The 19,236-nt window shown below is 43.0% G+C and overlaps 1 protein-coding gene across 6 annotated transcripts in view; it reads right to left on the bottom strand.

The window, feature by feature from the left end:
• Positions 1 to 19,236, bottom strand: part of SH3PXD2A (SH3 and PX domains 2A) — a 378,368-nt gene that overhangs the window by 88,200 nt on the left and 270,932 nt on the right. For 5 of the 6 annotated variants that reach the window (XM_088448737.1, XM_088448738.1, XM_088448740.1 and 2 more), the window contains 2 exons: positions 16,500 to 16,544; positions 4,676 to 4,807 (listed from right to left, as the gene is read on the bottom strand). In XM_088448737.1, the coding sequence (XP_088304863.1) occupies positions 4,676 to 4,807; positions 16,500 to 16,544 (177 nt within the window). The remainder of the gene's footprint in view (positions 1 to 4,675; positions 4,808 to 16,499; positions 16,545 to 19,236) is intronic. The other variant, XM_088448739.1, reaches the window with a different exon arrangement.

The following is a 19,236-nucleotide window of genomic DNA, read 5'->3' as shown; positions in this document are numbered from 1 at the left end:
GGCTGAAAACTTAACTCTGTGGTGCCCGATGTCTGACGTCATCGCCTATACCCCTAAGGTATCCTGTGGATACCCTATGGACCCTCAAATAGAAATAATTATTCTACTAATGCTGTCACTTTTTTATTATTATTATTATTAGAATAAAGGGGACACAGATACAAATTTGTGCTGTGTCTGGGAATCTGAGAATGCATCATATGCTGTATCCTTTATTAGAAAACCACGCCCCTACCATTGATGACCACACCTAACCAATGGTTGGTCACACCCCTTCAGCAGGCCATTGAATTTCTCTTGTGGGCCCTTGTGGGTCATCATTGTGGCCATAGTCTGCCCACTTCACAGCAGAAGAAATTCGGGATAGTGGGTAAGTGTGAGCTTGAGCCTGTTACCATGCCCATTTCTTTGACTTTATCTTGCAGAAAGCTGCAATGCACTGAGAATATCTTCCTGCAGGATGCCTTACTAAGAACAGACTCGTAGCTAGAGTTATGCGGAGGAGTCTGCAGCCAAGTACCTCTCTGTCATTTTGAACTTTCAGTGTAACAGCCGTTGTTTAAAATCCTGCTGCAAAGTCAACAGCCTCGTGGTTAAATGCAAAGCAATAAACATTGAGCCTAGACCTTCCAGCAAAGAAATCTGACGCCATAAATATGGACCACACGATTCTTTACTTATGGAGGCCATCACAGAAAATGCATCTCTTTTCAGACAGAGGAAGTATGTGCATAGTAATGATATCATTTTTTTGGCTTCCTTCTTGTTTAGACTATTAGGTCCTATTTTTTTACTACCATACCAAGTATAGAAATAAATGCCTTTGCAGGGACACTTGTAAAGATCCAGCCAATGGACCACTAAACATTGTGGAACGTGCTCTGTTTATAGCTGAGAAGAAGAGACTAGTGAAGACCTCATTGTTCTGTGTATCTACCAATAGTGCAGTGTCAGGGAGGAGGAGATGCAGACATCAAGCTAATACAACAGCATTGCTTAATAGCGTTTCCAGCCTTCTGACGCCAACGTTCGCATAGAACTAAAAGGCACAGGGCACAGCATCAGCTGTAGTAACTGATAGAGTTGAAGGTAAACTAAGCTAAGATTAAAGTATAACACCACCTAGTCCACCAAAATAAAATACAAAAGTTCTTTTTACCTTAATGGCCCGTACGGTCTTGATTCGGCAGATACCCCAAATGCTCCAATGCTCCAACTCAACGTGCCTCTTTTACGGTTAGCTTTTATGAAACACACAACCCTGCTGACAAATGCTGTATATAGGAACCAGGCAAACAGTAGCCGGAGAGAGGATCGCTGTGGCCTTGAACTCGAGGTAAAGCTACACTTAATTTTTTGTCTTAGTGGACACTGGGTCTCATTCAGACCCGCTCGCAAGCACTGAGCGCTCGCAAGCGGGTCGATGTTGAGGTCCTGCGCATGTGCAGTGGCCCCACTGCGCGTGTGCAAGCCCTGGGGCTCACTACAAAAGGGGGGGCTGCCGATGGTGATCGACGGCTCGCACTGTTTTGTAGGCGGGGTGGGGGGGTGGCCCCACTGACATCACTCGTGATGTCAGTGGTGAACTTCCGGCTCTATTAGAGCCGAAAGCTCACTGGGGCTAGCGGCAGACGAGACCCTACCACAAGGGTCTCGTCACAAGCCCCGATGGTCGCGATGGTCTTGACCATCGTGACCATCAACCTGGCCGCTCGCTAAGGCTGTGAGTGGTCACCCACAGCTTAGCGAGCGGCCAGGAGGCCAGACTTTAAAAAGGAAGCGGCCGCCCTCATTCAGAGCGAGCACTCGCATTTTGCGAGCGGCTCTGAATGAGGTCCTCTACCCACAAACTACTATATTACAGATCCCTCCCAATAAGTCTAGCACTTCATACTTCCTGGTAACTTTCTGATTTGACCTCAACCAAGGAAGTGCAGTATGCACCACATCACTACAGACCTCATACACTGTTGCTCAAGTCGCCCTAATCTTGCTCCTCTCGGTGGGTCAGGTCTTGGGCGACTCGGCCGTGCCAAGGGTCTTTTTTTGCTCAAAATATGCATCTTATTCAATACACGCGGGCCCCGGCTTTTCCTCACACCAGGTTTCCTGGTGCTTAATCTGCACCTGAGGTGGGAGTCAAGCACACAACAGCTAGTAACTGTGTACCTGGACAAACCATGCTGCTATGCAAGGGGTGCAAATAGATTTATTATTTTTGCATGCAGGGTAAATACTGGCTACTTTTGCATGTAGATGACAAATGCTGGACAGCTTTATTTTTACTCTGCAATTTAGATTTGAGTTTGGACATAACCAGCTCAAATTAAAATCTCTCTGCACATTTTAAATCTGCCCCACCTGCAGTGCAACATGGTTTTACCAATTGTGTGTTACACAGTGGCGTATCTATAATGGGTGCAGTGTGTGCCCCGCACCGCACACACTGCACCAATATTTTTTTTAAAGGTACCTGTCCAAGGTCCCGCGTCGGGTGCCACTGCTGCTCAGAACACCGGAAAAATTGCCGCCGCGGCCATTTTCCGATATTCTGCGCATGCGCAGTAGACTCCGGGCACACTCTAGTGCCTGGAGTCTACTAATGCTCAGGTGGCTGGCCGACCGCCAGGTAGAGAGGAGGGGGCCCCGCACGAGGAGTGCACACGGGCCCCCTCCTCTCTCAAATACCCCTGGTGTTACAGTACATGCTCTTCTATGCTTCACTCCCACCTCAGAATCATGCCCTTGAGTACATGCAAGATAAGCTGCTCCAACAGGTGTATGTTTATCATTCCCTTAGTGCTTCTTTTTCACACCTCCATCACTATCTCATGTCAGAGTAAGTTAATAAGCTAGTTAAAAAAAATATATTATTTGTTTGACTAGTACATGGTTGCCAAAATAGGGGGGGAGGGTTAGTGTGGCTTGGTGTAGCTTTGATAATCACTAGATTCCTGAGAACAAGTAAATACTCTGTGGAATATGAAAAGCACTATATAAATAACATTACTGTTATTATATATGTCATATATATATGTATATAACATACTCTGGTTACATAATAATGCAAACATGGAGAATTTTTAAACTGAGCGGAAATCATCCATGGTGTCCACTGAAGCTGATTGGTCAGCTACTGCATCCAATCACAATTAACGAAACCTGCTCAGATTCAACTATCTCCAGGTTGTTAGGCCCCAAGGAAATATGAAGTACAGACACTGCAGGGTGAGGGGGGACATTTTGTCAGCGATAATAATCAATTCACACTAAATTTTCCAGCTTTTTCAGTAAAATTTCCATTTTGTAAATCAAACAATCACTGCATTCTCCTTTGGCAATTAACGGCTTGTAGTCTGTGATTACATCTTTCAATCACTAAAGTTTTATACGAATGTGTAAGACGATTGAAAGTACCCTAGCTTTACACCCAGCAATATAATAAAAAATGAATATCACACCACACAACTATGTATACTAGTATATACCTTTTAGGAAGAATAGATGCTATAGAGTTCTGAAGGAGGAAATTACTGCAGAATAGTGATGCACTTGATCAAGAGCTTATCATGGGGTTCAGCAACATCTATGCAAATGTAATAGGGGGTTTATGAAATTCTCTGTGGCGATGACATTTGCAAAGTTAATGTATGGAACAACTTGCCAATCCTATGACTTTTTTTTCCCCTAACCCAGGCAGCTAAAACGTTTGCTGATGCTTTGATTTTAGATATCCACCCACTGCTTCCATTCTAACCGCAAAAAGAAAAACTGAATGTTGAAAGGGTCTCCCAGACAGACTGCCACATTTGCAGTAGACCTGGATGGAAGCCTGCAACGTGCAGAATGAAAGGGCGCAGCTTGCCCCGACAAATCAGAGCACAAATGTACAGTACGTGGCCTGGTGAGGTACAGTGTACGAACACAAACAGCCTGAATGTAAACACACATACTATTAACTAAAGGCACTGCCGGAACCAATGCACTGTTTGCTTATGTAACCCTGGCAGCTGATAATACACAATGACAGCCAATCGCTGAGAAGCTTACCGTCTTCACGTCATTTATTAACAGACAGAAATGAAAGGAAAAAGAAAAAAAACCACATGCACCGATTTCACTCTGTGATGCCTGAATTAGTTTTGCAGGTCTTCAAAACAGACTGGAAGCCCTTTATAATAGCTGCAGCATAGGCCAAGTATGACAGCTCTCCTTTCTGCTTTCATAGGCAGCACATCCAAACTATGTAGCCGAATGATCTTGCAATGCGAGCTTGCTCTGGGTAGGAACAGCCACACAATGCGTGACTCGTACAGTTACAGAAAATCAGCTATATAGTTACCCACGAATTACAGTACAGGGAATAAAACGCTAACAGCTGTCTCATCTGGCAACTGACACCCAAGCAAACATGTAGGTGGTGCCCCTTTAGTTAGAACAGTGATGCAATATTATTAATCCATATATAAGGCATAGGATACATTCTTAAGGTGCAAGGCAATAATTTTGGCTCAGAGCCCAAATCAACTGGGGAAAATGTTTTACCTCCTGAGCCAAGTTCACTACCAGACGCAGCTAATGTACAGCCCTGTGGATGGGAGGGGAGCACACAATATAGTTGTGAGAATGGAGAGAGATAAAATAAAAAAAAAATAGTAAATATAGGGGATCTTACCGCTCTCGTTTTTCTCTATCACGTCCACGACCTCCCCAGCCTTTAGGCTGATTTCAGAGTTCTCCTGCTTCTCGTAGTTGGACACTACAACGTACTGTTCCAGGATCATGGCTTCCGAGTTGCCGTCAGCACCTGGGGAAGGGAAAAAGCAAGCCGTGAGCCAGCTTCCAGCCATCGCTCCGCGAGAACGACCTGCGTCCATTCGATACATGATAGGCCGACTTGTCATCAGATTTTAGCCAATCAGAATACAATCTTGGCTCGCAGCATAGGTCCAAAGGGCTGGCCATATAGATGTATCCCTTTCTAGCCCTTGAAAGAGAAGCAACGAGGAACATTTGATGGAAGACGGAAAAAGTGACGGAGCAAGCCGGGAAAATTAATCATATGGACGCATGTCAGAGCCGGCTCTTTCTGAGGCGTCAGACCTTTGCAGTATGACAGACCAGGATTAGGAAAACAATGTGAAGAAAAGCTGTAGTGGCGGCTTAGACCCCATGTAAACTAATAAGGAAAGTAAACAGTTCTGCACTGCAAGGAAAAGCGCTTTCTCTTATGACTCCAGCTGGAAGTCAAGAGGGGACTGTGGACGCCAATCATATTCATTTGCACTGGAGTTCTTAAACAGAAACACATGAGTAAAGTTGAGTAAGGAGGGAGGGAGGGAAAAGCCAGGAGGGGGGAAAGGATAGAGAGAGAAAAGGAGGAGGTCTGCATACTGTTTACTTCAAGCAGCAGACGTAAGTCACAGCGCCAGATTCTTTCTAAGAGGATTTTCCATATATATATATATATATATATATATTCAATGCAGTCCCTCACATTGCTGCTAGATTAACCTCTTATGTCTGCTGAATGCATGCAAATACCTAATAAAAAAATAATTTTGCAATCTATACACTTCACATGTTCATTATATATACTTACTAAGACATAAGCCAGACTTGTTACATTCATTATAATATCTACCAGCACTGATTATTTAATACCAGTCACAGCTCCAGGTATGCCAGCCAGTAATCTCTGCAATGTAAGTATGCAGGCAGAATATTGCACTCTCCTCCTGATTACTCTAAAGGTACGTTACCACTAGCAGATAGTGGAACGACAGTACGATTACAACATTGTAATCGTACAGTCATTCCTCTTCCGCTGTAGTGCATACACTGGACGATATGTCATTCAGTGCAGGCACCCTCCTCCATCCCCAAACATGCCCAATCTGTCATTATCGGCAGATTGACCGGCATGTTCAGGCGATAATTGATGTTGAAAGCGACTGATGGGAGCGAGCATCGCTGGTCGTTTTCAACATTTTAATGCCCGATTTGTGAACGATTAATGAGCGTTTGAATGATAACAATGTCGTTCAATCACTCAATTTAAACGCCTAGTGGATACGCACCATAACATTACAGTCCATGGTTACTAAAGAACAAAGGATTTAACTATTTCACATGTTGCATTCTATGAATGTGGTTTATGGAACTGCTCTGTACAGTACACGATTGCAATGGTCTATTTACAACACAATTTCTAGCAACTCAACAATATTACGCAGTCGCAAAGCCGGCAAATGAAATAACAGAGACGCTATGCAGCAGTCTATATATTTTTTTGTGTGCAAAAGCGAGCTAAGATTATCATTATGGGCCTCAAGCGGAAGCAAATGGTGCGAGGCGGTGAAGATCAAGGCCAATTGCAGCAGCAAACAATGAGATGTGACAAATTACCACTAAAATACAGTTTTAGTTTAATGTTTTTTTCTGCTTCTTCTTATTTAAGAACAGCCAAATGAGTGAGATGTTGTAAAGTGGTTTTGAGGGAGAGACAGCAAACCTTCTAACGAGAAGAGGTGGAGAAGTTGCCGGCAGCAACCAATCAGCTCCTACCTATCATTTTAGAACAGTTAAATGATACTGAGGCAGATTAAACCACAAGGCCAATTTTTTCTGTGTGTAACCTGGGGGATACAAGATGTTAAATATATTTGTTTTGCTAATAAAGCTGCCTGTTCATGTTATTAACATAGTGTGATTGGTTATGTGATGTTTGGGGGAGGAATTTGGGGGTTTTGCTTTATATCAGGGGTCAGGGAACTTTTTTACCTTTTACCCCAAAATATATTTAGATACGCCGGCGTTACCCCCTTGATTAGAAAGGAAAGAAATCATATAGTAATGCCCCCATATAATGCCCCTGTAGTAGTGCCCCCATAGGTATGCCCCTGTAGTAGTGCCCCCATATAATGCCCCTGTAGTAGTGCCCCCCATATAATGCCCCTGTAGCAGTGCTCCCATATAGTGCCCCTGTAGTAGTGTCCCATATAATGCCCCTGTAATGCCGCTTGTACAAAAAAAAAAAAAACACTTACCTTAATCCCCGCTCCTGCATCTGCCGCCGTCCTGGTCTCTCCTATAGTGTGCATGGAGAGAGGCGGAAGCTGGAGTTCAGAAGAGAAGTTTACCCCCAGGAATCTTATTTTTATCCCATGTGGGGTAATTTACCCCTGTTCCCTGACCACTGCTCTATATGGCACAGGCCCTTCCCGGTTCAGCCTCTTTGCATCCTGAAAGCCTCCCGCCCTCCCTAGTGCTTTGTCTGGTTTGTGTTTCCTGGTGTTGTGGTGTGGAACGGCTCATATTAGTTGTAGTAGCTTTATAAGGTTGTTTTGTGGCACCCTCCCTTAGTTTGGTGATACTGACGGCCACGGCGATACTGTCCTACCGTACAGAGTCTCCTTAAGATGCTTCTAAGGGAGGGTGATTCACCAATAAATGTTGGGTGACTGGCTGCTCTTAGTGATAACGCTAATTAGCCTAACTACTCACAGTTGATGAAATTAGTTGCAGCTCCCGCTTATTGTTGTTAGACATTGCTGGCTTAACAATGACTGACCGTGTTGGAGCCTGCAATATGTATGGATTTTTATTTTTTGGTGCAATAATTTCACCATTGACCTGTTGTGTTTACAATGTCTACAGACCTGTTTTTTTCATTGATTATAACAGGAACGATCAAATTATTTTTTAATACTTGCTCCCACATATATGCATATGGTTATTTTTCATTATTTATCATTTATTCATTTTCAATTTCTTATTTTCTATATTGGCTATTAATGTGTTTTGATGATTATATTGAGATTAAAATTGTATGTATAACCTGTTGCGTACACTATCATTTTGGTTTTGGTTGCTTTGAAGAGGGGAACAGTGCTTATTACTCCAGAGTGCGCAGCGTTTGGATCTATAGACGCTCGACAGGAGCGCCTGGTTTTTCCTACGGAGCTTCAACCCAGGTTGACACAGCAATAACCCGAGTTATTTGGCCAGTATAAAAAGGGTATAAGTAATGTAAAGTCAACTTCATACTGACTAAACAAGATGCCAATGAATTCAGCAGAAAAAGTCAATCTCAGATGCACTCAGTAGAATATAATGAAAAGGGAAAATACTATAGAAACATCTGTTTCGCTTAATAGCCCTAGTGCCAATCCGCCATCATATTTCTAGTGTCTTTTTCTGTGAGCTGAACTAATATATAAAAGAAAATCAAGCAATCAAAGCATATTTTATCACTTTATTACCAACTAGTGGGACAAGTCATAATTTCATCAACTGTGAGGCGGGTGTCCCTAGAGATCTGATTGGCTGCATTTCCTTAGGTTCCCATGGTTCAGCATAATTTCATCTGCTGTGTGTATGTGGCCTGTGCTTTAATGTGGAAATTTGAGGTATTTTCATATACACATTTTTTAAAAACCATGTTTAAATCGAAAAATGAAACCAGCTGCCACATTCTGAGGACACTGCGCAAATGTGGGTGTGGGGAAATGAGATGGGTATAAATAGGGATTTTATCCATAGACAACATGGATACATGTGTGAAGCACTGTCACTCAGCATGAAATGGACTGATTAACCTAAAATGCAAACACTTATCAAAGGTCTGCAAAATGGGACAAATGAGGGGCCTTGTACACTTGGAGATTAACCTCAAGCAATTAAAGCACATTTAATGTGCCAATCATGCCTAACATCCACCCACTGAAGCCGCTGGGGCTCCAGAAATAATGTAAGAGAAATTTCTGAAAAAGTTTTCTTCACTTTGCGTCAACAGGGGCGTATCTTCCTATTGGCCTGGATGGCCCCTGCCAGGGGTGCCGGCCAAGGAGGGGGAGCGGCCAAGGAGGGGGAGCGCTGTTTCAGCCCGACATCACTAGCACATGATCTCCTGTCTCCTCTGCTCTTAGCAGTGTCCTGCAGTCAGCTGCAGTAAAGATCCCTGGTCTTCTTCTATCTCCTCTGCTCTTACCAGTGTTCTCCATTGATTGTTACTATGTATTAGCCTTCTTATATGTCCCTTTGTATCAGAAACATTTAAAATTAGGGAGGGTCATTTTTTTTTATTTTTATCCCTAATATATTTCATCCCCCACAATACCCAACACATACCAATCACCACTCACTAATTGCAATATGTCAACTGTGCAGGAAAAGAGTGCAAGCACCACATCAATCACAAGGCTCTATTCGCAAGGTAATTTGCATATATGCAAATTATCTTGCCAACAATGCATCTTGTTTGTTATTGATGCCCTCTTTTCCTGTGTTGTTGACATATAGAAATTACAGTGCTTTTCATGTAGTAAGTGTTATAACTGAAAAAAAAAAATAAAAAAAAATATATATATATATATATATATTGTCTCCCTATTTCTACAGGCATGTAAATTGAACTACCCCCAGTGTAAGTGTAATAAATTTATGTTTTTCTCATTTTGGGGGACTGGCTGTGATCTTTTTAGGTGGTGGCTAACCCCGTGTTGGGAATAAGACATGAGCCATATGGACTGTCTTCATTGTTATGTGGGAAAATATAAAAGATCTATCATCCCAGTAAATTAAAGGTGGAGTGTAGGTATCAGTTGTTAAAAAAGCGTAATGCAGTATAGATAGCCCAATTTGAATATATGTAAATTATGTTACCCATAATGCATTTTATTTGTTTTTGATTCAATGTTTTTAAGCTTTTCCTGTGTTTTTTTGTATAAATAAATTTATATATAATGGTTTGCAATGGAGTAAGTTCTATAAAAGATATATATATTACAAAGAGAAATAAAAATTATACTCTCCCTATTTCTTCACATGTGTGCATTAAACTACCCCCAGTGTGTGTTATTTTTTTTTTTTTTTTTTTAGTAGAAGCAGATATTGGAGGGGGGCGCCCGGAACCCTAGATACACCACTGTGCATCAATCTCACCATTCCAGTAATCATTTGCGCTAACGCTAAGCACAGTATAATAGCATTCCACGGGAAAGCCTGGGGCGTGCAAAGAGTTTTTGAACGCTCTCTTAATATAATCTACATACAGATGTGTCCTCATAATCATTACTGCAGTCGCGATAATCACCTTCTCTCAGCGTTCCAAGTCCCATGCGACATTGCTAGCGCCGAGTGACTTCTTTATTTTGCAAAAATGTATCATGGTCGCAATGTGATGCGACTAGGATGTAGCAAGAGACTGCGCTGATTGATCTGATATGCGTCACTTGTATATCTGTGTGCGACTGAGTCTCCGAATCTGTATATGAAGTGCTACAATGTAGCGGCCGCAGCTTTTTTCCATGCCAGTTTCATTGGGTATAAATTAATCAGCAGAGTCTCCTGGTGCGTACTGGTACATTGCATTACGACAGACACATTTTCGGCAGAAAAACACGCAGAAAGATGCCTGGCGCTGGCACACGGAACCTTGCGGCTCACTCCCATAGGCATTTCGCGCCACTTTGCATATTGAGGCTAGATGTATGAGGACACATCTGTACATCAAGCTTTCTATATTCAACATTTTGAAGGACAATAGCTTTTAGTAAAGAAGTGACAGGTTACTAAGCAATATAAAACATCTTAGCTATTGTCAGGAAGGCAAATTTTTATGTAAAGATCTGAAAATATATCAGTATGACTTTTCATACTGGATTATTCTATCGTTTTTACTGAATAGCCTTTCAAATATACCTTCACCAGTGTTTTCCCCTACTATGATTAGAGTGTCTCTTGGTTAGAGCAATAAGCCGGTATGCACAGATTTCTACAGCAGTCCACGCCATCTGACGTATGGAGGCTCCTGTCTAGTTCTATGTATGTTACAAACTATTGTTTTCTACAGGAAAATTTGTATTTAGGGCTCAGTCCTTTAGTGTTTCCTGGTGACGATCTTGCAAAGAGTAGTAAGACACAAGGTAATTGTTTAATTATACTGATTTTGTTCCACAATAAGCTAGTTTTATTTCTCTAAAAATCACTATAACTAACACACTGCGCAGCGTCACATGAAGTCATATTTATAAATAAATAGAACTTTCAGGCGGACAGAATTCCCAGTAGCCACATGATCATAACATGCATAATACCATCATTTTATTGCCTGCTGACTTTAATCTCTAATTAGGAAGCAAAGAAAACTAAAAGAAAAAACTTCCCACAGAAAATTGTCAACGTTCCCATAGAGATAAAGGGTCATATTCAATTAGTTTCGCATTTGCGAAAAAGTTCTGCCTACCCGACTTTTCGCCTACATCGTGTGTTTTGGACGCAAAATCTCATTGTGGGCGTCCCCGCTTTTCGCAGTATTCAATTACAAAATAGGTGAAAACGGCAAGCGGCAAATGCAGAACAGACGGAAAGTACTGTCAGAATTGGGGAAATCGGTCTGTACCCTAAAAAAATTATGCACTTACATTGGGCATTAATGTAGAAGAAGTGTTCCAATAGACCTAATAAAACTATTATTAGCTTCCTTGCAATAGTGGTGAAGAATGGCATTAAGCAGTATCTTTTTGTGAAAATAAGTTGTCTTGTCAAATTTGGGGTAATTGAAAATTGGTACTAACATAATTTAATGTCTCAAAAGTGAAGTTTTACAAAAAGTGAAAAATCCTCCTGCATACAAGCACCTGCAATCCCAAAAACATATGGCCCCTTCTTAGAGCATTCCCAGAACTTTATTTTGCTAGTTTTTGAAGTTGCCCCCCCACTTTTTTCATTTTCGCCCCAAATTTCTAATGCGTTTTTTGGGGTGTTCCTGTTTTTTTATTTTTTATTCTTTTTTTGGGTGAATTGTCCTTTGGGGGGGGGGGGGGTGTACTAAGCGTTCTGAGTGTGTTCCCAACATCTGCACCCCAAAATATAGAATTTGCACTTTTTTTCCCCTGCTATCCTGTTGAGAAAAAGTATCGCCTATTTCAGTGTCTTGACTTTTTGCATAGGCGAAAACGGAATGGAACGGAATACAGTTTAAAATTTTCCGGCAAAACGGCTTTTCGCACATAATTGAATACGGCCCAAAATCTGCAAAAATTTTATATTTTTCTTGTAAAGATTTTTTATTAATTTATTTAAATCAGATTTACAGGATTTATTTTAGAAAGTTGTTTATTTTAGAAAGTTGTCTCACAGAGGCCATCTGCAATGACTGTAATAATTCCTATAACTAATGACTGTAATAATTTCTATATCTATGAGTAACAAGACACTTTCCTGCAATCCAGCGCTGTCCGACTTCTTCAGTATAAGGATCTGTCATATTTCACATCTACAGGCACTTAATATACAGTACAGCATTCATTACTACTACATAGGAGTGCATTGTGTTCAATTATCAACAAATCAATCAACCACACACAACAAATCTCACCACTGTAGGTGCAAACATACTAACAATTTATATACGTTTATGAAAAAAATGAAATAATGAATTCTAATGATACTGAAATAGGGGGAGATGTATTAACGGCAAAAATGCGGTAAAACCCCCGAAAATGCAGTTTTCGGGGGTTTTACCGCATTCCCCGTATGTATTAAGCAGCAGAATGCAGCTTCGCGTTGCTAGGTAACGCCACCTTCAGGTGGCGTTACCCAATAGAAGCCTATGGGCTTCTTAGCGTGACGCTCGGGGCTGGGAGGGATCCGGACGGATCCCTCCCATGAGCCCCCGCGGCCTTCTGCGCATGCGCAGAAGGACTTCTGGGTGTTAAACCCGGAAGTCCCTATGCCCGGCAGCATCGCAAAGGACAGCTCTCATCGAGAGAGCTGTTCTTTGCGATATTCTTGGTACATACCGCGGTAATTAACCGCGGTATGTACGCGAAGTCGGGGGGGATGTACTGCATCGGCGATGTCGCCGATGATACATCTCCCCCATAGTCCCACTAAATAATTAGCAGGTTCTGTAGATTTTCCTATGATTTGGCATAAACATATTTGGTATCATTATTACTCATTCTCTGACTGATTTGGATGTATCAGCGAGGCTCTTTATAAACAACCATTTTCTAGTCACTCAAAGTATTTTTTCCTTTGTACCTCAGCTTTCATCCAACAGAGGCCCTGATTCAGAGCTGGACGCTCTGACAGACCGCTCGCTCTGAATCAGGGCCGTCCTTCTGTTTTTTTAGCGCGGCCTCCTGGCAGCTCGCATAGCTGTGGGTAACCACCCACAGCTATAGCGAGCGGCCAGGAAGATGGTTGCGATGGTCAAGACCATCGCGACCATCAGGCTTGCGACGAGACCCTTGTGGTAGGGTCTCATTGCCGCAAGCCCTAGAGTGCTTTCGGCTCAAACAGAGCCGAAAGCACTCCCACTGACATCACTTGTGATGTCAGTGGGGCCGGCCCCAGACGGTAGGCATTCCCATGGGAACGCCTCTGTCTGGGCAGCCACGCCCCAAGCCCGCCCATCAAAGGGGGCGTGCTGTCACTCAACATCGACAGCACGCCCCCTTTGGTACGAGACTTGCGCCTGTCGCTATCCGGGTCTCGCGCATGCGCACAACGGAGCCGGCTCCGTCGTGCACATGCGCACTGGGCCACCATCGACCCGCTTGAAAGCGCATAGCACTCGCGAGCGGGTCTGAATCAGGCCCAGAGTCCCAGTTTTTCCATCATTGGTCCCTCTGTTTCCTCTGTCTCATTTTTCTTCCAGTTATGTCTTTGTCTACACCTCTTCCCTTTTCCCCTGTCGAGGTTCTTTTGTTTCCGCCCTTTCTGTATTCCCATTATTTTATCTTCTCTTCCGTCCGTCACCTCATGCCTCTACCCACTTCCTGTATTTTATCCAGTCACTAGTGTTTCCTTCCTCGTTATCCTCTTTACCTCTTATAGGCCCCATACACCTAAACGACCAGCATAAGATCAGATGAATGATATGTTTTCCCTACGATTCTCCCGGTGCTCCCTGGCAGTCCCTACAGCATGTTTGTTGTTTTTCTAGCACAGGATCAGTCGTAAGATCGATCCTTTGTCTCACAGGCTCATCAGGGAAACAGTCATTGAAATGACTTGAAATGCCACACGATGGATTGCATGAACAAAATAAACGGCACGATCCACATACGGATACGACGGGCAAGATGTGCTGCACATATGATCAGAAGACACGATTGTACGAACAGCAGGAGGGCACATCAGATCGCAAGTTACTAAAAATAGACACGATTTTCACAAGATCCATCTTATGATTGCTTGAAAATCGTGTAATCATCCAGAAATCGTGTAGGTGTATGGGGGCTATTATTATTCCCCTTTATTGAGTCTATTTATTTTTATCTGGTATTTCTTAGTGCTCCCCGCTATCTGGGGTAAGTATCACCCGTGCCATCATGCGACTGTTATGGGTCCCAGCAAGCAAAGAGATGAATGGATGCCAATGAAACCACCCTGATTTAGTACTAGATGGGTACATCTAGTGCTGTTTCCATCAGCTCCTGGAGAGCAATACCAGCTTCAATGTGGAAACTACTAGTTGCTGCCTGCAATGGCAGAGCTTATATTTAGGACTAGCGGTAATTGCATTACACAAGTTGTCCTTCCCGTCTGCCATGCTGCTGTCATAGTTGGACTTTTTTTGTTAAAGGAGAACAAAAAGCAAATAAAATGTTTGATAAATAATACAATCTCCCCCCAAACTAGCAGACCCAGGACCCCCAAACTTCCTCAGTTACTTACCATTGATGGCATTTATAAAGTTTACTTCTCCAGACGTAAAAGTGTGGAGAGGGTTGAGCTCATACGGATTGCTCAGGGAAGTTGTGAATGTATTTCTCCAATCAGATGCATTAACACCTGTTCAATAGTATCCAAGTTCTCCTTACTTTGATGCCAAGAGAAGCAGCTCTGTTACCAATACTGACAGAAGAACCTTAATTATAGGGGTTCCAAGCACCATAATGGTTCTGCAAGTACTGTGGTGGAGGGGTTAGCTAATAAAGCTATTTATTTAACGTCTATTATTTAAAGGAACCAACATTTTTCATACATGCGGCAACATCCGTAGGACAAAAATAACAACAATCTTTAATAAAAAGCTTATGGAAATCATGAGGATCATTATTGGACAAGGAACTATGGGCCTGATTCAGACCCGCTCGCGAGCGCTGAGCGCTCGCAAGCAGGTCGATGGTGCCCTAGTGGGAGCTCCGTCGTGCGCATGCGCGAGACCCAGATAGCGACAGCCAAGCTTTGGTGGGCGTGCCGGGGGCGTGGCTGCCAGACGGAGGCGTTCCCATGGGAACGCCTACCGTCTGGGTCCGGCCCCACTGACATCACTAGTGATGTCAGTGGGAGTGATTTTGGCTCTGATACAGCCAAAATCACCGCAGGGTCTCGTCGCAAGCCCGATGGTCTTGACCATCGCGACCATCATCATGGACGCTCGCATAAGTTGTGGGTGGTAACACACAGCTATGTGAGCGTCCAGGAGGACGCTCCAAAAAAAACCCAAAACACCCTGATTCAGAGCGGGCGCTCGTGCAGAGCGTCCGGCTCTGAATCAGGCCCTGTATTCTGTGTACAATATCATATTCAGACCACACTAACAGGTTACAAAATGACCCCAGACGTGATCGGGGCCGGGCTACCTCTTGAAGCTTCCCGGTCCCGTTCTATTTGGACAGCTAAGTGCAGCTAAGTTGAGCGCCAGAATCAAGTGCGTGTGTGGGATAATTAAAGTACAACTCTGACACAGTAGTACGGGTTCATGAACCTGATTCAATTATACATTTTTTTAAATCAAATGTTATTTCAATTTTATTTCCTTACATGTGTTTTGTGAAATTTACCGACTGAGATGATGTATAAAAAGCATCAGAACATCAGTTGATGATACATTGAACATTGGTCTGGCGAATGCCATGAGGTCCACAAAAAGATCAAGTTGCTTTAGTCATGCACAGATAGAAACATCACACAGGGAGGGAAACCATATCAGAACATTTTCACCAATATCAGTAAAACCATACCCTTAGTCTCTAAATTCACAAATTAATAGATACATATATAGTACACATGCAAAAATGGATTTAGATCAGCCTTGTATATGTTGTAGGTGTATTTAAAATGGACAACCACAAAGATATATTTAAAGGGCTAATAGCTTCAAGCAGGCAGAACTGCGTCTCCCACCTACATGTCAACGCGTTTCGACCCACCTGTGTCTGTCTCATGGCTTGAGAGAGACCCAGTTGGGTCACGATGCATCGGCGTGGAGGTGTTAAATATAGATTTTTTAACTTATGCAAAACTGGTAATATGCACTTTATTTTATAGCATTGTGTAATATGTCAGGGCTTTATAAATAACGAATAATAATAATAGCAAGGAATAATTTTGGTAAATAGTAAAACATGGAGCTCTCCCATGTTAAAGGATTGCAGCATACTTCCTTTCTAGTTGTCCAAAACACAAAGCTGAGTGGTGAGTCCACAAAACACACTTCACTACAAGCGAGGGATACACCACACACGGGAATCGAATACCTTTGTGCTCCGCCTTTGAAATATCACACAAACTGGACATCCAAACTTCAGTGTTTCCAGAAAGGCAGCATTAAAAGACCCACAAAAGAAGAATTAGCATTAAATAACACAGAAAAGTAATGTGTAGAGGTCATTTAGTGAAATAAAAATAATAATCATAATAAATGGTCTTACATTTGTTTTAGCCTTAAAGGCCACAGTTTTATCATCAAGATAACAAATGCTAAAACAAATGTTGTGTACAGTAAATGGCATTTCCAACACTAAAGCTAGGTACACTCTATGGGGTCTAATTACTAAGCAGTGTTAGGAGACAGAGTGATAAGGTACCAGCCAATCAGCTCCTAACTGCCATCTCACAGACTGTGTTTGAAAAATGACAGTTGGGAGCTGATTGGCTGGCACCTTATCAATTTTCACTTTGTTTCCTAACACTGTTTAGTAAATAGACCCCAATATGTTGTGTGTACCCAGCGAATGTCGCGATGAAACGATATAACGCGCCTGCCATATACACTACAAGATCTGGTGTGCGAGTGAGATATACTGGGGCAGATGTATGAAGCTCTGGATAGTGATAAATTGGAAAGTGATAAACGACCAGCCACTCAGCTCCTAACTGTCATGTTATAGGCTGTGTTTGAAAAATGACAGTTGGGAGCTGATTGGTTGGTGGTTTTAACACTCTCCAATTTATTACTGTCCAGAGCTTCATACATCTGCCCCATTGTTCCATGCTGCATATAGGAACATGGTGTCATTCACTGCATCGTTCCATCTGCTGTATAGCACAGCAAATGGGACAATGCGATGAACAACCGCCATGCACAATAATCAGGTATACACTCTACACGGTACGCAGGATATATATAGTTCCGATCCGTGCCAGAACGATATATCGTAAGATGGATCGCTTAGGGTATAACCAGCTTAAGGGACAGATTCAATTAGTCAATTAATCAACCCGCGAGGCAGCAGTTAACACCGATTTCTACTTGCACCTCTGCAGGGAATGAACACTTGCCAGCTAGCCAGTCTGGCCAAAATCCAATTGTTTCTATGGTCAAAAAATTACATACACTGCAGGGCCAAAAGTCAGAGTGGTATGCAGCGGCAGCTCCCACCCTCTTAGTTGATGGGGGCTGCCACCACTGTCGAGAGGGAGAGAAAAAAAAAACACTCACCGGCTACTTGCCGGGTCCCGGCGCCTGCACAATGGATTTGACAGGCGCTGGGACCGGCGCAAGCACACTAGCAGCGGGGAGCCGCTCGTGCATACTAGCAGCAGGGAGCCGCTCATGCGCATATCACTGACTACCAAAGGGCTGCATCGTCTGCAGCCCCTAGGAGCCGGGTGGGGCTGGCTGAAAGGCAGAGTAGCGGCTTCCTACTGATAGCCGCTCTTTGCTAATAGCAGCCCGGACTGGCAGTCCCAGGTAGAGGTGTCTCCTCACGCTAAGGCTGCTTGTTGAGTATGTGACTGGCAGGCAGAGCTTCCAATGGGAAACCACTGCCAGTCACAGTGTAGCCAGTGCAGACACAGACTGCACTGATTACACTGAAGTGGCAGATTTTACTGGGGGACTGCAGCCCCTAGGTAAAATCCGCCACTGGTGGTATTGTCGAAACCAAATAATTGGGTAAGACAGAATCTGTTTGCCAATCAGGAAAACATGCACAACGCCATCTTGTGAATGGCAGCAAGACTCCATTTTAGAAAAGAAAGCTTACACAAGCGCCATTTTGTCAAAAATACATAGTACACAATCCACAGTGCAAAATTGATAAAAGTAGCACGAACAGCTTTTTACCAATCTTCCCCTAACACCGACCGACGGTGTTTAGCAGACATAAAATAACTTTGCAACACATTAAAATCACCACAAACTTATATTTGAGCAGCAGCAAAGTAGTGGTGTTTTCCCTGCATTCACATTAACACACGCGATGTAGCAAAAAGTAGCAAATTAGTGGTGTTTTCCCTGCACTTCATGTTAAACATAGGACAACGCAAAATAGCTATTTAGACGCACAGCCAGCTTTTTAGTGACCTTTCCCAAACCCATACTGGCATGCTCACACACATACACAGAAGCCTTTCCAACTTAGTGCTGGTCGCTAAGTGCCCCACAGACCCTCAAACACACAACACAATTTAGTGTCATTTCTCCCCACATACACATTTAAAAGCAATGGTCCCGCAGCGCGAAAGGAATGATTATTACTTGGTTTAATCGCAATGTCAGCATATAAAGAAATGAATGTTTTCTGTAACTATGGCTTAGTAAATGACAATTGGACCGTGTTTGGTGCCGTACTGATCTACACAGCGTTCCGGTGGCACCAGTGAGAAGATCAGAACATGCGGCTATGAAATATGAATGTTAGAGAGAATAACTTCTTGAAATGTTGTATGCCATAGTTAGATTAGATTCATTATGCAGCGGGAAGGTGAACACAATCAGGCTGTTAGAGGCTGGGTTGAGTCTTTGCACTGACCTATGAAATGTACCGTAACGGAAGAAGCAAGAAGAGGAACCAATGAGAACCTGCCAACGTATTCTAATGTATTGCTTATCCCAGTACGGGTATATATATGTGAGTGCTCTGAAACAAGATGCCAGTCTGCGGTGTTCCTGTTATGCTGTTCGACGAAGGTCTCATTAGTGATGCCAGTATCTGGTCCCAGAGCGCACGTGTATGTATTGACTGTACCTTATGATCTAATATTTGTACA

The sequence above is a fragment of the Taudactylus pleione genome, unplaced genomic scaffold, assembly GCF_031769625.1.
Source record: "Taudactylus pleione unplaced genomic scaffold, aTauple2 ptg000464l, whole genome shotgun sequence".
Classification (NCBI taxonomy): domain Eukaryota; kingdom Metazoa; phylum Chordata; class Amphibia; order Anura; family Myobatrachidae; genus Taudactylus; species Taudactylus pleione.
Note: the sequence above shows the minus strand (reverse complement) of the source record. Positions and strands in the feature narration are given on the sequence as shown.